Source organism: Erpetoichthys calabaricus, chromosome 1, assembly GCF_900747795.2.
Source record: "Erpetoichthys calabaricus chromosome 1, fErpCal1.3, whole genome shotgun sequence".
In the NCBI taxonomy this organism is placed as follows: Eukaryota; Metazoa; Chordata; class Cladistia; order Polypteriformes; family Polypteridae; genus Erpetoichthys; species Erpetoichthys calabaricus.
The window spans coordinates 344,212,736-344,239,083 of NC_041394.2; the positions used below are offsets into that span (position 1 = coordinate 344,212,736).

Genomic DNA, 26,348 nt, shown 5'->3' on the forward strand with positions numbered 1-26,348 from the left:
GCTCTTCTCTTTTTCTCATTCAGGAGACCGTTCAGCTCCTTAGAAATTCAGGGCTTATTGCTTGGAAAGCAACACACTGTCTTTGTGGGTATCACTGTGTCAACACAGAAGAATAAGAGAAAAGAAAAGACCACCTATGTAAATGAAACAAGCTATTATGAATTATTACCATGATTGTGAATCTGGTTGTAGCAAAAACCTGTAGCCAGAGTGGGTCCACAGGACTGAGTTTGACAATTGACAATTGGCAGCCAAAACATTCCAGCATACATAAAACAACAAAAAAGAAAAAAAAAAAAATAGCAAAGCTTTAAATAAGGTATATTCACAACAATGTTTTTTCAGCATTTGTAGTGACTTTCAGGTTTTAAAATTATTAATTCACTTGAGACACAAATTATAGTGTCAGATTTGTGAAACTGTAAGTGAATCAAAATTTGGAGATTTCACTCACAACTGTTTTTGATCCAATAGGTCTGTGGATGACATTGTTGATTTGGACCTTGTAAAAGGAACAGACTCGACACACGTAAAAAAGGTTTGGAGCAGCCACCCGTATAATGTTCCTAGCTGCAAAGGTTTTCTTTTCATTCAACAGAGTTGTTGATCGCACTGAGTCCAAGACAGAACTGATGAAGGTTGGAAAAGATGGCGGTTTTAAGTGGTCAGACAGGAAGTGATGTAGGGTAACCGGAAGTAATGTTTTTCTGACATCAGCCTGGGTACCGGAACTGGAAGTGACGTTCTTCTAGGCGCCAGAACTGGAAGTGACATTCTTGATTCAGATAGGTTTTCCCGTGGCTGGTCTGCAGAGACAACAGGAGAAGGTTTAGTGCACCCCGGCCTCCCCTTGCCTGGCGTGGAATTACCTTTACTTGGTCCACACAATGTCCTCCTACTTGCACGTGTGTGACAACCTGAACTTCATCTACTGACATTGTGACTGGCTTGGACATTCGTGATGATGTTGTTTATGTGCCTCATGTGTCCTACTCACTTGGTCAGTGGATCACAGACTTCATGATGGACAGTAAACTGGACAGATAGTTGGACAAACACAAATCTGTCCCATTGACCCTAAAACCAGGTGCACAATAAGGCTGTCTCCATTGCACCAGGTTTGGTTAATTCATGTAGCATTTTGAATACAATATTACCACCTAGATTGCCTTTGATTTCCAGAGTAAAAATCTTTTTAGATAAAAATATCAGTGCAGGGGTGGCACGGTGGCGCAGTGGGTAGCGCTGCTGCCTCGCAGTTGGGAGACCTGGGGACCCGGGTTCGCTTCCCGGGTCCTCCCTGCGTGGAGTTTCCATGTTCTCCCCGTGTCTGCGTGGGTTTCCTCCGGGTGCTTCGGTTTCCTCCCACAGTCCAAAGACATGCAGGTTAGGTGGATTGGCGATTCTAAATTGGCCCTAGTGTGTGCTTGGTGTGTGTGTGTGTTTGTGTGTGTCCTGCGGTGGGTTGGCACCCTGCCCGGGATTGGTTCCTGCCTTGTGCCCTGTGTTGGCTGGGATTGGCTCCAGCAGACCCCCGTGACCCTGTGTTCGGATTCAGCGGGTTGGAAAATGGATGGATGGATGGATATCAGTGCAGATTCCAGTGGAGAAACACGTCACTTGTTTCAATAAATCTTAACCTCTCCCTGGAGGTCCTTAATATCTTTGAAGTCCAATCTTTTCTCACAATCACTCATTTTAAATGATCTAAGGTAATATTTTGCCTAACATGAAAATGGCAGAAAGAAAAAAGACCAGGAGAAAGATATGAATCAAGAAGTAGAGATCATAGTTGGAAAGATTAAAAAGTTTAGCATCAAAACCATAAATCATAAATCATAATCTTAACTCACAGTCAAAAAAAAAAGAAAAAAGCACTAGTCAATTTCTTACTGACATGTCTGACAAACAGGCAGCACGTGTCCAGTGATGGATGTACATCATGGCCAGCATAGTCAGTGAGTTTTTGCCACAACCTGAAGTTTGTTTGGGTTACTTTTGTGCTGTCTGTCTGTCTATCCACTTGTCCTCACTTCTCTCTCTTCTTCTCCACAGCCTGTACTCATGTCATCTCACCTCCACATGTTGCTCAGCTCTCTCCTCAGTCCTTTCTTCTCCACACTCACAAATAACTGAACTGTGGTTGAGTGACAACAGCCTGGGGGTTTCAGGAGTGGATCAGCTGTGTGAGGGACTAACGAATGAAAACTGCAAATTAGAGAAACTGAGGTGAGTCAACAACAAGTGTGTGTGAGTGGGTGTGTATGTGTGTGTTTGGTGAATTTTATTTTGTTATATTTTATTTTGACTTTCTGAATGTGACTTTCTTAAAACTAGAATACCATCACTCTGCAGTGTATTATGAGAACAGGCAGACGGATGTGATGTGGACACAGAAGGAGATTTCCCTTTAAATATTAAATTCAAAACCACTGCATTGTGAACATGAGCCCCTTCCCCACAGTGATTTCTATCATCCTTGTGTCATCCTGCCTGTCCAATCTGTTGTTTCATTTCTCTTCCCAAAATCCCATGGGATCATCATGTCCTTATCACTGTGCTCCATTGTCAATTCCTTCCTTCACACTCCCCTCCCTTTGATGTCCTCTATAAAGTTTGTTTTGTGGGAGCAGAAAAGCTGACAAAAGTGAGGCTAGACAAAGGGGAGTGGACTGAGGTGACAGAAGGGAACCAAATTAGGACAGAAAAGAAAAGGAAAGAAAATGGACAATGACAGAAGAGGGCAGTGAGGAGGTGGACAGAGAAGGAACAGAAAGAAAGGTGGAGAGTGGTAATAGAAATGACCAGCCAGTCACAGACAGAAGGAGAAGTCAAAGAGAAGAAAGGTGATAGGATGAGCACTGAAGATCATGTGGACAGTAAGGTGAGAGACACTGGGAGTGACCACAGGTGAGCGGATGGCTCAAGTGGTGTCACAGATGCCCTCTTTTCTTTTAGAATTTCAGCTCATACCTGGACCTGCACATATCTGCCTGAATTAACCTTGGTGGAGATGTTAAAACTAAAGACATGGTTCAAAAGAAATGACAGACTGAACTTGCTTTAAACCGGACCTCTCACCCTATATATACATGACGGTATGCACTGCATAGTGTATACACATATATAGCTGAAAAGAAGCCGTTGGAACAATGCTTTTGTCTTACAGTTTGTTTGTGGGATTTTCAACTTTTGATTTTTCAATTTTCAATGAAGTATGGAGGCATTTTACTTGAGAAAAGTCAACATCTCATCTGGGCCAACAGGGTTTCTAGTATCAGGTTATCTTGATAAGCTTTAATAACCTCACTCATGAATAAGCATCTAATTCAGCACATTCAGAGAACTCTTTGTACATTCTACTGACCAGTGTTATGTATGATTAGCCTGCTTTAGCACATGTTGTGGGCATCTCTTTATGGCCTTTAAGTGCCCCGATCTCACTACACAATATGCTTCCCTTGCCACTCTGGTCACTCCATGACTTTTCACAACTGAAATTGTCAAACTCAATCATCAGAAGGTGGACCAGAAATGCCACAGAAGAAATACAGGATGATTTTGATTTGATTTTAAAATTTACACAGTGATTCCCACAAGTGCATGGACACAGACACTTCATGTATTAGTGTGTAAATAAGTGTGCATTAGGCACAAAGGGAATTTGAAATCTAACAAGGGCAACCCTGTGCTCAAGTTAGATCTCAGGCTGATTGATAATTTGTATACAAAACGACATTTTGGTCAGCACAAATGATCAAAAATGTAAGCATCTCATGAAATTGTTCATCTTTATATCTGGTTCTATTTTGCTTGTTTCTAACAGAACAGACCTGGAGGCATCTGCTAATATTGAACAAATATGACATCTAAACCACAAAGTCTGCAGTGCTGCCTGATTGTGACACAATACTAAGCACCATAATATAATACTAGAATTAAAACAACTAAAACTGAAACTAATACATATATATATTTAAAAACCCAGCTGCTCACCTGATAATGTGTTCAGTTTCTGTTTCTCAGTTGTTCATGATGTCTGTCTAAAATTCTAAGGGAGTGATTGCAGGATGATGACAGCACCACTGTAACTGCTCAGCAAAATTAAAGGAAAACTTTGAAAACACATCAGTTCTCAATGGAAAAAATCTTTCTGGATATCGCTACTGATATGGACTGATATGGTAATGTGTTAGGAACGAAAGGATGCTACATCATTTGCTGGAAATGAAAATTATCAACCTATGGAGGGCTGAATTCAAAGACACCCTGAAAATCAAAGTGAAAAAATGATGCAGCAGGCAGGCGAGTCCATTTTCATTGCAGCAACTCCAAATCATACTCAAGAGTTTGCATGGACCCCACATGGTTGTATGTATGCCTGACAACATATGGTTCGCGATGCTCCTAATGAGATGACAGGATCTCCTCCCATATCTGGATCAGGGCATCACTGAGATCCTGGGCAGTCTGAGGTGCAACTTGGCAGCGTTGGATGAACCGAAACATAATGTCTCATCCAGAGGTGTTCTATTGGATTGAGGTGAGGCGAGTGAGTGTGGGGGCCAGTCAATGGTATCAACTCCTTCATCCTCCAGGAACTGCCTACATACTCTCGTCACATGAGGCCAGGCATTGTCGTCCACCAGGAGGAACCCAGGACCCACTGCACTAGCATAGGGCCTGACAATGGGTCCAAGGATTTTATCCCGATACCTAATGGCAGTCAAGGTGCCGTTGTCTAGCCTGTAGAGGTCTGTGTGTCCCTCCATGAATATGCCTCCTCAGACCATTGCTGACCCCCCACCAAACTGGTCAATCTGAACGATGTTACAGGAAGCATAACGTTCTCCAAGGCTTCTTCAGAGCCTTTCATGTCTGTCACATTTGCTCAGGGTGAACCTGCTCTCATCTGTGAAAAGCACAGGGTACCAGTGGTGGACATGCCAATTCTGGTATTCTATGGCAAATGCCAATCGAACTCCACAGTGCTGGGTGGGCAGTGAGCACAAGGCTCACTAAAAGACATCAGGCCTTCAGTCCACCCTCATGAAGTCTGTTTCTGATTGTTTGGTCAGAGACATTCATACCAGTGGCCTGCTGGAGGTCATTTTGTAGGCTCTGGCAGTGCTCATCCTGTTCCTCCTTGCCCAAAGGAGCAGATACCGGTGGGTCCTGATGATGGGTTAAAGACCTTCTACGAGGGGCCCTGTCCAATTGCCTGTCTCCTGGAATCTCCTCCATGCCCTTCAGACTGTGCTGGGAGACACAGCAAAACCTTCTGGAAATGACATATATTGATGTGCCTGCCATCCTGGAGAAGCTGGACTACCAGTGCCCCCACTGTAAGGTCCAGGTATCACCTCATGCTACCAGTAGTGACACTGACCATAGCCAAATGCAAAAAGAGTAACAAAACAGATGAGGAGGGAAAAATGTCAGTGGCCTCCCTCCACCTGTTAAACCATTCCTGTTTTGGGGGTTGTCTCATTGTTGCCCCTCTGTTGTTAATTTCATTAACACCAAAGCAGCTGAAACTGATTAACATCCCCCTTGGGTACTTAACTGACTAGATCAATAAACCAGAAGTTTCATTGACTTGATGCTATAAATATATATACTGTATATTATATATATATATATATATATATATATATACTGTATATATATATACAGTGGAACCTCGGTTTGCGAGCATAATTCGTTCCAGAAACGTGCTCGTAGTCCAAAGCACTCGTATATCAAAGTGAATTTCCCCATAAGAAATAATGGAAACTCAGATGATTTGTTCCACAACCCAAAACTATTCATATAAAAATGATTAATACAAAATATAAAGTAAAAATACATAAAACAAATTAACTTGCACTTCACCTTTGAAAAGAATCATGGCTGGTGTGAGTGAGTTTCTAAACTCTTGTGGGATTGCACCCAACGGGACGACACGCAAGAGCATCCCAAAGCAGTCGCAGTCTCCCAGCGCTGTAGCAGTTCTCCGTAAAAGCAAATCCGAAAAGATCGCGGACATGCTATAAGTGCCTGCCGTCAATGGGTGATACAAGGAACAAGGAACATTATAAATGTGCAGGGCCCTGCCTGACTGCTGTGTCTGTGTATAAATAACCGCGCTGTTGCTGTTTCAAGCTGAATAAAGCTTGTGTTGCTAAAGTACTGAGACTCAGATTCCTGTTTTAGGGTGCAAGACGGGGACTCGCACGTCACAGCACACACGCGCGCGCGCGAACACACACACACACACACACACACACACACACACACACACAGACGAGCACACGCGGGCACACACAGTCACAATGCTAATGCTGTAGTAAACACTATACGCTCGTACGGATGTTGACTATATGAGTGAGGCACGCCAACTCAGATGGAGAATAGGAGACGATTGCCCACAATCCCGCAGTGAGAGAGAGAGAAGAACCATCAGCTCAGTTGTGATCACATGACGCTCAGCAGACAAACTATACTGCAAAATAAAGGTCAGTTTTGTTTCCAAAAAACTTAAAAGACAGTCAATGTAGGGAGGATGGACATTTTATAATGGGAGACAGGAAATAACGTGAGGGATGCTGGGAAGAGGTGAAATGGATTCTGGGAACATGACGTCATCACGGGTCATCAGAGGAAAGGAAGGAACCCGGAAGTGTGCGTTTCCTGGAGTTTTCCGGGCGCTCTTTATGGCTCCGCTGCCTCTGCCTTTCTGAGGAAGTAAAGAGACAAGGATTAGTACATTGTCGTATCTCCCTCTCGGCTGGTCCCCAAGCGCTCGTGCGTGACAGGACCCCCCTGTTAGCCCAGACCCATCGGGTCGGGCGACCCAAACCGAGAGGTCGTGTATACGGGAGAGAGCATCAGCGTTGGCCTGTAGGGAGCCTCGGCGATAAACAACAGTAAACTTAAACAGCTGCAGGTCCAAAAACCACCTGGTGACACGAGGATTCGAATCCCGATGAAGGGCCATCCATTGGAGGGCAGCATAGTCCGTCACTAAGGTGAATTCCCGGCCCAGCAGGTAGTACCACAGGTGGGTTACTACCCATTTGATGGCCAAGGCTTCCCACTCCACCGCTGCATGCCTTGTCTCCCGATCCAGCAGTTTCCAGCTCAAGTATTTCATGGAATGCTCAACACCATCGATGCTTTGGCTCAACACGGCACCTAAACCTGTGTCCGAAGCATCGGTCTGGAGAATAAATGGTAAAGAAAAGTTAGGAGTACGTAATATAGGTGCCGAGGTAAGGGCCCGTTTCAAGTCACAGAATGCTTGTTCTGCTTCCTCGGTCCACACCACATTTAAAGGGGCCCTTTTCTTTGTTAAGTTCGTCAAGGGTGCTGCTCTCTCACAGAAGCGGGGCACCGGCGGTAGAACCCGGCTAGACCTAAGAAGGCTTGCACCTGTTTCTTGACCATCGGACGGGGCCATTCCAAGATGTCTTTGATTTTGGTACATTGTGGTTTCACTAGTCCTCCTCCTACTAGGTAGCCCAAATATCGGGTTTCGTTCATCCCAAAGTAGCATTTTTGAGGGTTGATACGAAGCCCAGCCTTCGCTAGCGTCAGGAGAACCGTGTAAACCTGCACTACATGTTCCTCCCAGGTGTCGGAATAGATGACTACGTCATCCAGGTAGGCGGCACAATAGACCTGGTAGGGCCATAGCACTGGATCCACCAGACGTTGGAAGGTCGCAGGTGCCCCATGTAATCCAAATGGGAGGACACGATACTGCCAGTGACCGCTAGGGGTGCTGAACACTGTCTTTTCCTTAGCGGAGTCCGTTAAGGGAACCTGCCAATACCCCTTAGTCATATCTAAAGTAGTCAAAAATTTGGCATGACCTAGCCGCTCGAGGAGGTCGTCCACTCGCGGCATCGGATAGGCGTTGAATTGGGAGTCTTGGTTAAGCCGACAGAAGTCATTGCAGAACCACCAACTTCCATCAGGCTTACTGACCATAACGATAGGACTGGACCAGGGACTATAACTTTCTTCAATCACACCTAGGTCCAGCATTCGTCTGATCACAAACTCCACTTCAGCCTTCTTTGCTTCGGGAAGTCTGTATGGGCGTTCTTGGACTATAACCCCAGGTTCCGTCACAATGTCATGCGCAACCAAGGAGGTCCGACCTGGAGTTTCACTGACTACCTCAGGGACAGACAGGATAACTGCTTCGAGCTCCTGACAGTGTAATTGCTGAGCGAAGAGAGAGTGGAGCTGTCCGGAGGAGGGCTTGCAATTCCTGTCCTTCCACGGTTTCAGCAGACTGACATGGTAAATCCGCTCGCTGGGTCAACGATTCAGTTGTTTCACCAAATAATCGACCAGCCCCTTCCTCTCCTTAATTTCCTAAGGGCCTAGCCAATGAGCCTGTAATTTGGAATGAGAGGTAGGAACTAAAACCATGATACGATCTCCCGGGCGGAACTCCCGTAGAGACGTACCACGGTTATAACATCGGGCCTGAGCTGCTTGCGCCTTTTCCATGTGCGTTTTCAATATGGGTCTAATTTTCTCAAATCTATCGCGTAACTGCGCGATATATTCTAATATGTTTGTTGACGGGAGTGCCTCTTCCTCCCATCCTTCCTTTAAAACATCTAATATGCCCCGGGGTTGTCATCCATATAGCAATTCAAAAGGTGAGAACCCTGTGGAGGCTTGTGGGACTTCCCGATATGCAAAAAAGGACGAGGGGGAGAAGCTGATCCCAGTTCCTTCCGTCCTCATTGACTACCTTATGCAACATCTGTATGAGAGTTTGATTAAACCTCTCTACAAGACCGTCGGTTTGAGGATGATATACCGAAGTCTTTAAATGTTTTATTTGAAGTAGCTTGGCAGTCTCCCTGAACGTCTGCGAGGTAAAAGGAGTCCCTTGATCCGTCAGGATTTCTTTAGGGATTCCGACACGCACAAATACACCCACTAATTCCCGTGCGATAGCTTTAGAAGTAGCTGAGCGCAACGGAACAGCCTCTGGAAATCGGGTAGTATAATCTACCAGGACCATTATGTATTTATGACCTCTGGCGGAGGGCTCTAGGGGTCCCACCAGGTTGACCCCAATACGTTCAAAAGGGATATCAATTAAGGATAAGGGAGCTAGAGGAGCACGGTCCCTCCTAGGAATTTGCCTCAATTGATATTCCAGACAGGATGTGCAAAAGTGGCGAACATCCTCGTTAATCCCGGGCCAAAAAAATCGGAGCTTAATTCTCTCTAGTGTTTTTTCGGGGCCCAAGTGGGCTCCCAGCAGATGGGTATGTGCTAGTTCACAGACCTGTCGCCGGTAAATACGTGGTACTAACAACAACGACCTCATCTGTCCCTCATGCTCTGCCACCCGATATAACAGATCATTATTGAGCACAAAGTGAGGACCCTATGGCATTGGATGTGAGGTGCATTGGCCATCTATCAGAAAGACTGCATTCTTTGCAAATTTAAGGGAGTCATCATTCCATTGCTCCCTTTTAAATGAAGCCGGCGTCTGCCTGAATTGACACTGCAGACGTGAGAGAGGATCGGATTCGACCTCAAGGGGCGGGTTTTCGTCCCGAGTCGTCTCAGCGCCTGCTAATGACGTCTCGGGTTGTGACGTCCCGGGTGTTTCTTCGTCATCACTAGAGGCCGAAGTCCGCTCCTCAGCCGGATGTATACACGGCATGGAGGAAATTGAGGGTGCTGAATTCGCGTCTGTGACTAGAACTAGTGAACGAGGAGAAGAAGTGCCTTTATCACCGCTATTTATGTCGACCCAATCTCTTCCTAAAATCACGGGGAAGGGAGGATTATTCATCACTGCCACAGTTAACTTCTTAACTATGCTGTCCTGACAGATAAAGCAGTTGGCGGATCGATAATACCGGACATCCCCGTGAATACAGGTAATGCGGGTCTTAATCTTACACCATTGTCGCGGTAATATCAAATGGTCAGCAACAATGGAAATGTTACTGCTGGAATCAAATAAAGCGATAACTTTAATTCCATTGACTAGCACTTTTCCCGTATGTGGGCAGGCCAGTGGATTAGCGAGTGCGCACCGTGCCTCCTCCCACATCCCCCGCAGACCCCTTCGTCGCCTTGCAGGGTCTGCCGGTGCGTCCCAGGGTTTACTCGAACATGCTTTGCATTATAGCCGCGGGACTCTGTATTAGGGACACAAGCACACCTGCGTTCACACGAGTCCCGTTCTGACACTCCCAAGCCGGTTTCTGCCCTGAGGTGATCTATTATCTCAGCTAGCGAGACAATATCTGTTTAATCCCAGGCCGGCTGGGCAATTTTTCCGGGTAGGCTTCTGAGGAATAGGATGCAAGCCACTTGCTCCGCTATTTGGTGGCTGGATTTTTTACGGGGTTGTAACCAACCAACCACCTTAGCCCACAAAGCAATGGCCTGTTTCTTAGTTGCCTTAGCGGGGTTATATGTCCAGGCCATTATGTTTCTCACCTGCCAGCCTGGGTTTCTCCCACCTTTATTAAAGGGCTTGCCCATCGTGGGATATGTATGGGCAGTCCCCACACCCTGGAGGCCATAATAAGTACTCAATGCGCTCCCTGATGCACTTGGCTCTAGCCTGTGGGTCCCGGGGCTATTTTTCCCCGGACCTTTAACAGGATGATGGGTCGAAGCATATTCAAGCTTTCCCCGACACGCCCCGACTGACACCCACTCGGCAACTCTGGAGCGGTACTTACCCATCTGATATTTTGTTGGATTATAAACGTGTGTCGAGCCTAGGTTTAGGTTTGGCTTCCAATCTCTCCAGGAGGCCATCATCCTGCCAGCTATGCCACTGTAAAAGGAACAGACTCGATACACGTAAAAAAGTTTGGGGCAGCCACCCGTATAATGTTCTTAGCTGCAAAGGTTTTCTTTTCATTCAACAGAGTTGTTGATCGTACTGAGTCCAAGACAGAACTGATGAAGATTGGAAAAGATGGCGGTTTTAAGTGGTCAGACAGGAAGTGATGTAGGGTAACCGGAAGTGATGTTTTTCTGACATCAGCCTGGGTGCCAGAACTGGAAGTGACATTCATCTAGGCGCCGGAACAGGAAGTGACATTCTTGATTCAGATAGGTTTTCCCGTGGCTGGTCTGCAGAGACAACAGGAGAAGGTTTAGTGCACCCCGCCCTCCCCTGGCCTGGCGTGGAATTACCTTTACTTGGTCCACACAATGTCCTCCTACTCGCACGTGTGTGACAACCTGAACTTCATCTACTGACATTGTGACTGGCTTGGACATTCGTGATGGTGTTGTTTATGTGCCTCATGTGTCCTGCTCAGTTGGTCAGTGGATCACATACTTTATGATGGACAGTAAACTGGACAGACAGTTGGACAAACACAAATGTGACCCATTGACCCTAAAACCAGGTGCACAATAAGGCTGTCTCCATTGCACCAGGTTTGGTTAATTCATGTAGCATTTTGAATACAATATTACCACCTAGATTGCCTTTGATTTCCAGAGTAAAAATCTTTTTAGATAAAAATATAAGTGCAGATTCCAGTGGAGAAACACGTCACTTGTTTTAATAAATCTTAACCTCTCCCTGGAGGTCCTTAATATCTTTGAAGTCCAATCTTTTCTCACAATCACTCATTTTAAATGATCTAAGGTAATATTTTGCCTAACATGAAAATGGCAGAAAGAAAAAAGACTAGGAGAAAGATATGAATCAAGAAGTAGAGATCATAGTTGGAAAGATTAAAAAGTTTAGCATCAAAACCATAAATCATAAATCATAATCTTAACTCACAGTCAAAAAAAAGAAAAAAGCACTAGTCAATTTCTTACTGACATGTCTGACAAACAGGCAACACGAGTCCAGTGATGGATGTACATCATGGCCAGCATAGTCAGTGAGTCTTTGTCACAACCTGAAGTTTGTTTGGGTTACTTTTGTGCTGTCTGTCTGTCTATCCACTTGTCCTAACTTCTCTCTCTTCTTCTCCACAGCCTGTCTTATTGTCATCTCACCTCCAGATGTTGCTCAGCTTTCTCCTCAGTCCTTTCTTCTCCACACTCACAAATAACTGAACTGTGGTTGAGTGACAACAGCCTGGGGGTTTCAGGAGTGGATCCGCTGTGTGAGGGACTAAGGAATGAAAACTGCAAATTAGAGAAACTGAGGTGAGTCAACAACAAGTGAGTGTGAGTGGATGTGTATGTGTGTGTTTGGTGAATTTTATTTTGTTGTATTTTATTTTGACTTTCTGAATGTGACTTTCTTAAAACTAGAATACCATCACTCTGCAGTGTATTATGAGAACAGGCAGACGGATGTGATGTGGACACAGAAGGAGATTTCCCTTTAAATATTAAATTCAAAACCACTGCATTGTGAACATGAGCCCCTTCCCCACAGTGATTTCTATCATCCTTGTGTCATCCTGCCTGTCCAATCTGTTGTTTCATTTCTCTTCCCAAAATCCCATGAGATCATCATGTCCTTGTCACTGTGCTCCATTGTCAATTCCTTCCTACACACTCCCCTCCCTTTGATGTCCTCTATAAAGTTTGTTTTGCGGGAGCAGAAAAGAAAAGGAAAGAAAATGGACAATGACAGAAGAGGGCAGTGAGGAGGTGGACAGAGAAGGAACAGAAAGAAAGGTGGAGAGTGGTAATAGAAATGACCAACCAGTCACAGACAGAAGGAGAAGTCAAAGAGAGGAAAGGTGATAGGATGAGCACTGAAGATCATGAGGACAGTAAGGTGAGAGACACTGGGAGTGACCACAGGTGAGCGGATGGCTCAAGTGGTGTCACAGATGCCCTCTTTTCTTTTAGAATTTCAGCTCATACCTGGACCTGCACATATCTGCCTGAATTAACCTTGGTGGAGATGTTAAAACTAAAGACATGGTTCAAAAGAAATGACAGACTGAACTTGCTTTAAACCGGACCTCTCACCCTATATATACATGACGGTATGCACTGCATAGTGTATACACATATATAGCTGAAAAGAAGCCGTTGGAACAATGCAATTGTCTTACAGTTTGTTTGTGGGATTTTCAACTTTTGATTTTTCAATTTTCAATGAAGTATGGAGGCATTTTACTTGAGAAAAGTCAACATCTCATCTTGGCCAACAGTGTTTCTAGTTTCAGGTTATCTTAATAAGCTTTAATAACCTCACTCATGAATAAGCATCTAATTCAGCACATTCAGAGAACTCTTTGTACATTCTACTGACCAGTGTTATGTATGATTAGCCTGCTTTAGCACATGTTGTGGGCATCTCTTTATGGCCTTTAAGTGCCCCGATCTCACTACACAATATGCTTCCCTTGCCACTCTGGTCACTCCATGACTTTTCACAACTGAAATTGTCAAACTCAATCATCAGAAGGTGGACCAGAAATGCCACAGAAGAAATACAGGATGATTTTGATTTGATTTTAAAATTTACACAGTGATTCCCACAAGTGCATGGACACAGACACTTCATGTATTAGTGTGTAAATAAGTGTGCATTAGGCACAAAGGGAATTTGAAATCTAACAAGGGCAACCCTGTGTTCAAGTTAGATCTCAGGCTGATTGATAATTTGTATACAAAAGGACATTTTGGTCAGCACAAATGATCAAAAATGTAAGCATCTCATGAAATTGTTCATCTTTATATCTGGTTCTATTTTGCTTGTTTCTAACAGAACAGACCTGGAGGCATCTGCTAATATTGAACAAATATGACATCTAAACCACAAAGTCTGCAGTGCTGCCTGATTGTGACACAATGCTAAGCACCATAATACAGTATAATACTAGAATTAATACAACTAAAACTAAAACTGAAACTAATACATATATACAGTATATATATATATATATATATATATATATATATATATATATATATATATATATATATATATATATATATATACAGTATATATATATATATATATATATATATATATACAGTATATATATATATATATGTATATATACAGTATATATATATACTGTATATATATATATATATATATATGCTGTATATATATATATATATATATATATATATATATATATACAGTGGAACCTCGGTTTGCGAGCATAATTCGTTCCGAAAAACGTGCTCGTAGTCCAAAGCACTCGTATATCAAAGTGAATTTCCCCATAAGAAATAATGTAAACTCAGATGATTTGTTCCACAACCCAAAACTATTCATATAAAAATGATTAATACAAAATATGAAGTAAAAATACATAAAACAAATTAACTTGCACTTTACCTTTGAAAAGAATCATGGCTGGTTAGTTTCTAAACTCTTGTGGGATTGCACCCAATGGGACGACACGCGGAAAAGCGTCCCAAAGCAATCGCAGTCTCTCAGCGCTGTAGCAGTTCTCCGTAAAAGCGAATCTGAAAAGATCGCGGACATGCTATAAGTGCCTGCCATCAATGGGTGATACAAGGAACAAGGAACATTATAAATGTGCAGGGCCTTCCCTGACTGCTGTGTCTGTGTATAAATAACTGCGCTGTTACAGTTTCAAGCTGAATAAAACTGGTGTTGCTAAAGTACTGAGACTCAGATTCGTGTTTTAGGGTGCAAGACGGGGACTCGCACGTCACAGCACACACGCGCGCGCGAGCACACACATGCACACACATACACGAGCACGCGCGTGCACACACAGTTGCAATGCTAATGCTGTCGTAAACACTATACGCTCGTACGGATGTTGACTATATGAGTGAGGCACGCCGACTCCTGCAGTGAGAGAGAGAGAAGAACCATCAGCTCAGTTGTGATCACATGACGCTCAGCAGACAAACTACTCGTACTGCAAGACTTTGCTCGTTTATCAAGTGAAAATTTATTAAAAATTTTTGCTCGTCTTGCAAAACGCTCGTAAACCAAGTTACTCGCAAACCGAGGTTCCACTGTATATATATATATATATATATATATATATATATATATACATATATATATATATATATGTATTGTGAATAAATCAACAAACAAGCATAAAGGTTTGGGGTTGTTAGCCCCGTATATTGCAAAATTAAGGTCTACAGTAATCCCTCGCTACTTCGCGGTTCACTTTTCATGGATTCACGACTTCGCGTATTTTATATGTAAGCATATCTAAATATATATCGTGGATTTTTCGCTGCTTCGCAGGTTTCTGCGGACAATGGGTCTTTTTACTTCTGGTATTTGCTTCCTCAGTTGGTTTGCCCAGTTGATTTCATACAAGAGATGCTATTGGCGGATGGCTGAGAAGCTACCCAATCAGAGCACGCAGTTAAGTTCCTGTGTGCTGCTGATTGGCTCAGCGATGGAGTGCTGCATTAACCAGGAAGTCTCATCTCACTCATTCAGCATTAACGTGCTCTTGCTACTGCATTCAGGGGATTATCACCTTCATCGTCATCATTTTTACTGCGCAGTATATTCATCACCATCATCACGTCATATATAGCTACGTGTACTTCGCTATACAGTAAGTGTAAACTTATCTACCGATTCCATATTGCTTAACAGTTGTCCCTGTTATTAATAGAGGAAAGGGTGGGTTGTAAACAATACAGGGAGGGTTTAAAAACGTCCAAATACACGTTAAATAATTAAATAAATATGGTGTCCCTACTTCGCGGAAATTCAGTTATCGTGGTCAGCCTTGGAATCTATCTCCCGCGATAAGTGAGGGATTACTGTATTTCGTTTCAAAAAAGCTCAAAAGACAGTCAATGTAGGGAGGACGGACATTTTATAATGGGAGACAGGAAATAACGTGAGGGATGCTGGGAAGAGGTGCGGTGGATTCTGGGAACATGACGTCATCACGGGTCATCAGAGGAAAGGAAGGAACCTTGAAGTGTGCGTTTCCTGGAGTTTTCCGGGCACTCTTTATGGCTCCGCCGCCTCTGCCTTTCTGAGGAAGTAAAGAGACAAGGATTAGTACACTGTCGTAGCTTCCTCTCGGGATGTTTTACGCAACAACCCGGGTCAATTAGCTGGTCCCCAAGCGCTCTTGCGTAACAATATATATGTATATATATTGTGATGGACGACCGGCTACAGACTCCGGTCGCTACCCCCAGGCTGCCAGGAGGAGCCCTCCGGACAGCATAATCGTGCCCCGAGTTCCAGCAGGGCCTCATGGACTTTGTAGTTTGTATACACAGCCCTGCTGGATACCTTGGGGGCCACCGGGAGTCGCTGTAGGGGGGCTAGTGGGCTCTTATGTGCCCTATAACCCGGGAGTGCGTCAGCATCACCTGACAGGAAGGAACGACATGCTTCCGGGCTGAAGGACTGTTTACCCTGACCTGCTTCTGGGAGGTGTGTTGTACCAGGGGCCTCATGTATAAATGGTGCAAACGCACAAAAATGTTGCGTACGCCCATTTCTACACTCACATCTCGATGTATAAAAACTAAACTTGGCATAAAGCCATGTACATTCTCACACCAGGTCACACCGTAGCATCCGCAAGTTTTTGGCTCAGCTCTACAAACTGGCGGCACCCAACATCAAATCAGTGCTACTGTTCCTGTGTGGTTTCCCTTTATGTTTTAGATTCACATCCCTGACGTGGTTTTATCAAATATGCTGAAATTAACTGCATATCATTTATTAGTTTAAGGCATCTGATTGTAATCAACCTGTAACCACATAATGGTGCACAGAATTTCCAAACTAATCCAAATACCATAGCTGCTGTAGTGTTGTTACTCTCCACCAATGTGTATTCTAACCCAGTGTATCTGAGTGTGGAATCACAGCTCTACAGCAGCTGATCGGAAAGCTCTACCGCAGATTGTGTCAGGACTGAAGAAAATTCTCGGGGTACAGCAACTAGCACACACTGCCTCAGCCATGCGCAGAGTCTATTCGAACTTCTTCCATTCGGCAAACACTTCAGAGCCTTTCCTGCATGAACCTTGAGATTCAGAAACAGTTTCATCCCAAGAGATATAAATGCACTCAATCAGTCCTTCAAGTGCTCATGGTAGAACTGTTTATACTTATAAGTACAAGTACCTCACTATAAACTTGCATTACAGTTGTAATATTGCACAACCTGAGCCACTTATGCTTTCATATTGTATATTTTTCATTGTTTTTTATCGTATTATTATTATTATTATTGTTATTTTACAGTTTTATAGGAAAATAAGTTTATGGAGGATTTGCATATTGAATCCCATTGTACCATACAATAACAATAAAAGAATTCAATTCAATTCAACAGAAGAGAGCACATATTAACAGATGATGACAACTGGATTCTAAGATGATTTAGATTTCCAGGTGTTATCTTCTTGGAGCTCTCGATATCATTTTTCAGATGAAATGCAGTAAAGTATATATATTACATTATACAGATACATTTTTAACTTTATTTAAATAATGTATACTGTTATTAAACATTCCTGCCTCTCGCTGTATACTTGCTGGGACTGGCATGACCCTGGATCAGTAGATGAATGGAAAAATTAGATAGATAGATAGATAGATAGATAGATAGATAGATAGATAGATAGATAGATAGATAGATAGATAGATAGATAGATAGATAGATAGATAGATACTTTATTAAGCCCAATTAATTCACATACTCATACAACATGCACTATGAAGATATTTCAATGTTCCTTAAAAGTTTTGAAGAATCGGTGCTCTAAGCTTACAGATTACGTGACATTTATTAAAGAGCTGGTTGTGTGGTGATTGGTTACTTGGAGAAAGAAAAGGAAGGAGAAATTGGGGCTTAGTACGTTTGAAAGAGACAGTACTGCTGCATTAAATCATTTCATCGAGGGGCACGCACGGCACAGCAAGCATCTTGCAGAAGGCAGGAACAATCTCTGGACAGGGAACCAGCTCATTATTACCCCTGCACCACCATGCCCCCATGTTTAATACATACTTTAATTCATTTCATCATGAAAACGACATCAAGTATACATTTTAGTATTTAAATTGTTCAGAGAGCTGTAATATCATGAATGTAATGTATTTTGTGTCCTGTCGGCATAAGAGAAAGCCCCTTTAAGAAGCAAGTAGTGATTCACACACATAGAGCACATTGAAGAAGACATAGAATATGAAGCGTGCTAACGTGCTACTTTAGTTACGATGGGATTTGAGAAACCAGTAAATTAAAAGTTTTTAAGATTAAGTTTATGATGTTCTGCTTTAGTGAATTTTGTGAGCTGGAAAGTCAAGGGTCTCAATCATGAATTAAAGAGAAAGAAAGTACTATCACATGTAATAATTCTAAATGCCAAGGTAGAATATTTACAGGTGACTAAATTATTAAGAAATGACCAGTTTAGGTTGCAAAAAGAGATTGTCTGGCCAAATTTTTCACTTCAGATATTCAAAAAAACAGGGGTGAGGGATTCTTAATACATAGAAATATTCCATTTGTAGTGTCAAATGCAATATCTGATTCTGAAGGGCGATATGTAGTGGTGAAGGGCAATTTTTCTAATACTAAAATGGTTTTGATTAATATCTATGCACCTAACATGAGCAATAGAGCTATCTTCCAAAACGTATTTGCATCTATTCCTAATGTGAACACTAACAAAATTAGAATGGCCAGAGACTTTGTTATTTTTAAATCCAGACATTTAATACAGCAGTCAAATATAAAGCAACCCATGGAGTGATAAAGTCTGGGTGGAGTAAATCTCCATGCACTTGATTTACAGGTGACTTATCTCCTTTGTTGCAGATGAGATTTCCTCAGGCAAAAATGAAAAGGAAGATTTCTGATGGAAGAGTTGAAGGGGGCATCTTTTAAAACTATAAATTTATTAAAAGAGGGATGGAGAGGGGGTTAGGATCTGCTCTGAAAGTGTGTAAATTTACAAAATACCTCAGTTCCCTCTCCCTCTTTATCCTTGATTTTAATATATTTTCATATCCCGTAGCAGGACGTGATGACTTTTTTACAGTTTCTCAAACACAGACATTTGCACTAAGCTATTATCCTACAAGTAAATAAGCAAAGAACTTTTCAGGGATACAGTCAGCCTCTGGGACTGCAGCTGTTTAAAGCCATAACCAGTCTGGCTATGTTTTATTTTGTTAACAGTTGTTGTTACCCTGATTTAAAATATTCTTGCTTATACACATACTTATATTAGTCAATTTGCTTATATCAGTATAATAATATTACAATAAATAATATTAAATTAAAGAATGATAATAATGCAGGTGAAAAACAGACAATAACTTTGTATAATGTTAAATGTTAACGTTTACCCCCCCGGGCGGAATTGAAGAGTCACATAGTTTGGGGGAGGAACGATCTCCTCAGTCTGTCAGTGGAGCAGGACAGTGACAGCAGTCTGTCGCTGAAGCTGCTCCTCTGTCTGGAGATGATACTATTTAATGGATGCAGTGGATTCTCCATAATTGATAGGAGCCTGCTGAGTGCCCATTGCTCTGCCACGGATGTCAAACTGTCCAGCTCTTTGCCTACAATAGAGCCTGCCTTCCTCACCAGTTTGTCCAGGCGTGAGGCATCCTTCTTCTTAATGCTGCCTCCCCAGCACACCATCGCGTAGAAGAGGGCACTTGCCACAACCATCTGATAGAACATCTGCAGCATTTTATTGCAGATGTTGAAGGATGCCAGTCTTCTAAGGAAGTACAGTCGGCTCTGTCCTTTTTTGCACAGAGCATCAGTATTGGCAGTCCAGTCCAATTTATCATCCAGCTGCACTCCCAGGTATTTATAGATCTGTACCCTCTGCACACAGTCACCTCTGATGATCACGGGGTCCATGAGGGGCCTGGGTCTCCTAAAATCCACCACCAGTTCCTTGGTTTTGCTGGTGTTCAGTTGTAGGTGGTTTAGATAGTTAGATAGATAGATAGATACTTTATATTTCACACCATTTAGATTTCACACCATTTAACAAGTCGCACCATTTAACAAAGTCATTGATGAGGTTCCTATACTCCTCCTCCTGCCCACTCCTGATCCAGCCCACGATAGCAGTGTCGTCAGCAAACTTTTGCACGTGGCAGGACTCCAAGTTGTATTGGAAGTCCGATGTATATAGGCTGAACAGGACCGGAGAAAGTACAGTCCCCTGCGGCGCTCCTGTGTTGCTGACCACAATATCAGACATGCAGTTCCCGAGACGCACATACTGTGGTCTGTTTGTAAGATAGTCCACGATCCATGCCACCAGGTATGAATCTACTCCCATCTCTGTCAGCTTGTCCCTAAGGAGCACAGGTTGGATGGTGTTGAAGGCGCTAGAGAAGTCCAGAAACATAATTCTTACAGTGCCACTGCCTCTGTCCAAGTGGGAGAGGGATCGGTGTAGCATATAGATGATGGCATCCTCCACTCCCACCTTCTCCCGGTAGGCGAACTGCAGAGAGTCGAGGGCGTGTTGGACCTGTGGCCTCAGATGGTGAAGCAGCTGCCGCTCCATGGTCTTCATCACATGTGACGTCAGAGCGACAGGCTGTAAGTCATTCAGCTTACCAGGACGTGATACCTTTGGGACTGGGATGATACAAGATGTTTTCCAAAGCCTCGGGACTCTCCCCTGTTCCAGGCTCAAGTTGAAAATGCGCTGTAGAGGACTCCCCAGCTCCAACACACAGGCCTTCAGCAGTCATGGCGATACTCCATCTAGACCTACTGCTTTTCTGGCACGAAGTTTCCTCAGCTGTCTGCTCACTTGCGCTGCTGTAATTGTGGGTGGAGATGTCTCTCCTATGCTGGTATCAGCAGAAGGATGGGTGGAGGGTGCAGTACTCTGAGGTGAGAGTGAGAGTGGGTTTGGGTGGTCAAACCTGTTAAAGAAGTTGTTCATTTGGTTTGCTTCCTTCACGTCTCTCTCGATGGTGGCACCCCGCTTCGAGCTGCAACCAGTGATGATCTTCATCCCATCCCACACTTCTTTCATGCTGTTATTCTGCAACTTCTGCTCCAGCTTTCTCCTGTACTGCTCCTTTGCTGCCCTGAGCTGGACTCGGAGTTACTTCTGCACACGCTTGAGCTCATGCTGATCACCGCCTTTAACCCTTTAACCGCCAACTCCCTAAATATTCCCCAAGCCAGGCGAAATCTGAACAATTTTTGTTTTTTTACTTTTTTACATTTTTTTTACATTTTTTACATTTATTCAAGCAGTATTGACCACTAAATGTTGTGCAAGTTGCCAGTGTATACACGAAATCTATAAATGTAACCTGAATTCTCAGCTAAGCAAAACATCTTGATACCAAACCGTGCCCTTTTCAATGGTAGATACTGTCGAAACTGTAAGCGGCCCTTCCACGACAATAAACTTTCATCAACTGCAACTGACGGTCCTGGCATGTAGGGCAACTGAAATGCTTCAAATAAATGATCAATCAAAGGACGTAGCTTGAACAAGTGGTCGCGGTTTGGATCTTTCTTATCTGGCTCGTTTCTGTTGTCATTCAAATGAAAGAATTTCAGCAGCAAAGAGAATCGGTTACGTGTCATGACAGCTGCAAAAATAGGTGTTGCATACATAGGATCTGTAGACCAGTACATCTCAATATCTGGTTTTCTGATTATTCCCATCAACATCAAAATCCCAATGAATTTTTTCATTTCGTTTTCATCAGTGTCAAACCAAGCACGAACACGGGAATGTGGAGGTAAATTGGGATTTTTCTCAATAAACTGTGCTGCATACAGATTTGTCTGATGAACAAAATGTCTAATCAAATCAGGTGACACAAACAGCTCATAAAACTGCTCAGCAGTGTAATTGTTTACATCAACAATAAAGCCACACGTTCCCTCAAACGAATGCAGAAAAGGTAGTTCACCACGGGCAGCAGCCCAGCTGAGATGCTGGGGATACACCCACTCAGCGCCGTCATCCGATGCGTCTTCATTCACAATATCATGCAGCGCACGTTGCTGCTCATCACTGTCACTAAAATCTTCTTCAGAACTGCTACAATCATGATCAGAACTGTCCAAAATCGCCTGCAAAGCCTCACTTGAAGTCAGTTTACGTTTCGCCATATTCACAGCTGTTACATGCGAATCACGTCACATGACCGGCCAAAACAACCACAGACTTGTCGAAATACAACGTAGTAATAATACCCACGCCAAACCGTCAGTTATACTACTTGCCAGGCATTCATATAACCACAGGCAAATGTGCCGGATAATTCCGGCAGTATGGCGTTAGCATTAAAACAGCGCTGCCGGATATATCCGGCAGAAGGCGGTGAAGGGGTTAAAAGCCCTTTTCTTCTGGTTCAAAAGGCCCTTGATGTCACTTGTAATCCATGGCTTGTTGTTAGCATATCAGCGTACTGTTTTTACTGGAACTACAATGTCCATACAGAAGTTGATGTAGTCAGTAGTACAGTCAACAACCTCCTCAATGTTCTCACTATATGATCCCTGCAGGATATCCCAGTCTGTAGTTTCAAAGCAGTCTCTCAGAGACAGCTCTGCCTCAGGGGACCACTTCCTGAATGAGCATGTTGTTGTAGGTAGGACCCTCACTTTTGGTTTGTAGAGAGGCTGAAGCTGAACCAGGTTATGATCTGCTTTCCGAAGCGCAGCAGCGGGGTTGAGCTGTATGCGTCTTTAACGTTTGCATACAGTAAATCAATAGTCTTATTTCCCCGGGTGTTACAGTCCACATACTGGGAGAAGGCAGGTAATGTTTTGTCCAGCGTCACATGGTTAAAGTCTCCAGCAATTAGCACAAGCGCCTCAGGGTGCTGCGTTTGTAACTTAGCAACAGTAGAATGGATGATATCACTTGCTATCTCCACGTCCGCCCGAGGAGGAATGTATACAATAACAACAATGACGTGTCCAAACTCTCTGGGCAAGTAATAGGGACGCAAACTTACGGCCAACAGTTCGATGTCCCTGCAGCAAGTGGAGATTTTAACTTTAACATGTCCAGCGTTGCATCATCTTGTATTGACATAGAGAGCGAGTCCATCGCCTTTCTGCTTCCCGCAGGTACTTGCGTCTCTGTCCGCTCTAACTGTGCTAAACCCGGGTAGCTCCACGTTAGCATCTGGAATGGTGGTAATTAGCAACGTTTCACAAAAACACAACAAACTGCATTCTCTGTAGATCCTGACATTTTTCACCAGCGCAGCCAGTTCGTCGATCTTATTTGATATTGAGTTCACATTTCCCAGGATCACAGAAGGCAGCAAAGGCTTAAAACACCACTTTCTTGCAAGCCGCTTCATTTTTAGCTTAGTGCCGGCTCTGCTGCCACGATACCGCCTTCTTACCGCATCGGGTAAATAGGGAACCATACCGACAATGGCATTTGTTCTCAGCGCTTGAAGTTGACAACTTGAATAGACGAGTCTCGGTGTGTAAAAATCCATGTCCACATAGTATAAGTAAAAGTGTCCAGGGAACAATTCCACATAAAAGAAAGTGGTAGTAGTTAACAGTGAAATAGAGGAAAATACAGAAAAAAGGTAAAAAGATAAAGTCATACACAGAGCTGCTGGAAAGGCTGCCACTCGTGGCAGCGCCTGAGTCACAAGCATCATTGTGGTTGTATGTTTTTAAGCTACAGCAAAAACAGGTTTAAACAACTTGTGTGTGATAACACAGTGAGTCAGCAGAGGGTTCTGAACCTGTGCTTTAATGTCCAGAGCTTCAGAGTCCATGTGTGATTGTGAACTGTGATTTGGACAAAAAATATGAAAGTAGAGGAAAGAAAAGATCATAAATATGAGCAAACAGGGAATATAGGTGGTGTGTCTGGGTGTTGGGAGTTTCGCTGGGTAAATTAGGCTGATAAACTGTGTCACTGCCCCTCACCACTCTGACTCATGTACACACAGTATTCATTATTTTTCTCTAGTTTTGAAAAGTATTGTGTTAAAATCAGGTTGGAAGTAGGCAAAAGTAGTATATTTCAAAAGTGTGGACTAGAGCCTTGCATTTTGAACTTATAAATGTATAGTGCTAAACCTGTTCCCCTATTGAAACAGTCCCAATGGAAGGTTCAAAGCACTTGATGATACTGGTGTCAAAAGGGAATGGTCCTACATTAATGGCATGTAATTGGGTTCAGCTTCTGTGGCTGGACTGGTCAGGGTAAATCAGATGAACAACTGTGTAAGACAAATCCATGAGACTGGAATTAAGGTATTATTATTATTATTATTATTATTATTATTCAGGTATTAAGGCAAAACTGCAGGTAGAAAGAAATGCAGGGCTTAAACATTTCACAGCAACTCCAGCACCTTATATTTTAAGAAAAGATGTTAACTATCAGATGGATACATTTGAAGTTCATGGAGTAATCACACCCATGGAATACAGTGCATGAGCAGTCTGACAGTGTGTGTAAATAAACATGATGGTGAAGTCAAGATATGTGGGGATAATAGGGGGTGATTAACCTCCGGTTTCAGTCTGATAAGTAACCACTATCTGTTAAGCAAGGGTCACTAGCCTGGCTTTTATTTAAATTCCTTTTTTGTCTTTTTTGTTTATGTTTTGCCCCTGTATTATTATCATCTGTATATTTTTTGTATGTTTATTATTTGTAGAAATATGTATTTTTTTAACTGTTTTGTTAATTATTTTGCTTAAAGTTTTAGATATTTTTTTCTGCCATTTTTCTTGTATTTTGAAGGTGGCTCCCAGTCAATATCCATTGAGTGACTGCTCTCAGTCCAATAAAGGTTCATGAGAAATGCAGTCCCTTGAAGTACATTGTTTAGTTTGTATTTTTTGTTAATACATCTTCACTTTTATGAAGATTCTTGTGGACACATCTCTACCACTAGTCTGAGTTTGTATGGTTCTCTTGAGGTGTTTAAGATTCTTTTCTATTCTTGTTGAATTTAAAGTCTGGCCTTTGTTTTGATGCCTACTTAGGCCTTAAGCCTCCCATATTTCTAGGTCAGGCTTTTAAGGTTATTTTTGAAGGCCTTACCTATTTTGATTTGGAAGACACTCAACTCATAACAGTGTCAAAATGGGGATTTTTTTCTACTATTGCCGGAAAGACAGTACTTAACAAAGTAGACCTTATACAAGATTACCAACAGGTAGAGCAAAATGGTTCAGTAAAGTCTTAACACTTCATAAGGGCTGTTTCAGATTAATTGCTTGACTTATGGGTTGCGGGCCCACCAGCAATTTTTCAGAGTGATGGAACAGTCTTTCTGAAGTCTGTGCTATGGAAGAACATTGGAACAGTGTAGAGGGGATGCCTCAATGCTTATTTGAGTGATACATCAGGGTTATTAAGGACAAATGTGCCTTTTACCACACCAGTGCACCTCACTTTGAGCATCAAAGAGCACAGATCCTCTATGTACATCCTCTACTGGAAAAAGGTGGAAGACATAACAAAGGGAAGCACTGGAGCACCTCACACATGCACAAATTAAGTTCTTTTACAGCAGAAGAAGAGAATATCTAAAACCTTAGCAGGAGTGGAAAAGTAATCAAAGCTGACTGAAAAACAAAAATTAAAATCTAGTTGGAATAAAAGGCCACACCTGACTAGGAAAAGAAACCATTGGAGTGAAGTCAATTACCATCCATAGTGAAAACCTGATCTCTTGTGACTTGCAACCAACCACTTCATTTGAATGCACATGTCAGCATAGATAGATAGATAGATAGATAGATAGATAGATAGATAGATAGATAGATAGATAGATAGATAGATAGATAGATAGATAGTTTGGGCACTAGGGGTCGCTGTTGCCCCATTGAACCCACCAGACAGACGTCCAGGACACACGTTAAAAGCACCAAGAATATTCTTTAATATTTTTCTTCAATAAAGTGCCCAAAGCACCGCACACTCCACAATTCACCAATAATATAATAAACAATAATTAATAACAATAACAATAATCCTCCTCTCCACCCAGCGGCTCCGTCACTCTACCACTCAACTTTGGCTCTCTCTGCTGGGTTTCCCAAAGTCCTTTTATAGTCCATGACCCGGAAATGTTACTCCTCTTCTTCCGGGTCAAATGCCACATCAGCCTTCCTCAAGTGTCCCGGAAGTACTGCGGGCTTCCATCCTCGTGACCCTGAAGTACTTCCGGGTTTGCATAATAGTAATAGTCCCCGGGTTCTTGGTGAGTTCCCCCTGGCGGCACCCACGGTACCCAACAGGGCTGAAGAGACGGACTCCATGTCCCATGCTGCCCTGCAGTAATCCAGGGAACCATTTCTATCCAGGGGAGTTGCCATCTAGCGTCCCAGGGAATGTAGTGCCCTGAAAAAGGTTTTTTCTTCTGTTGAGGGGCGTCCCGGGACGACTGAAACGCTGGCCATTCATCACAATAGACAACCTTT

General features: G+C 43.0%; 1 protein-coding gene across 1 annotated transcript in view; it reads left to right on the forward strand.

Moving 5' to 3' along the window:
- The window catches only part of LOC114641103 (NACHT, LRR and PYD domains-containing protein 3-like), an 81,117-nt gene that overhangs the window by 34,155 nt on the left and 20,614 nt on the right, over positions 1–26,348 (forward strand). The window contains exons 3-4 of the mRNA XM_051925212.1: positions 2,056–2,229; positions 11,992–12,165. Coding sequence (XP_051781172.1) covers positions 2,056–2,229; positions 11,992–12,165 — 348 coding nt within the window. The remainder of the gene's footprint in view (positions 1–2,055; positions 2,230–11,991; positions 12,166–26,348) is intronic.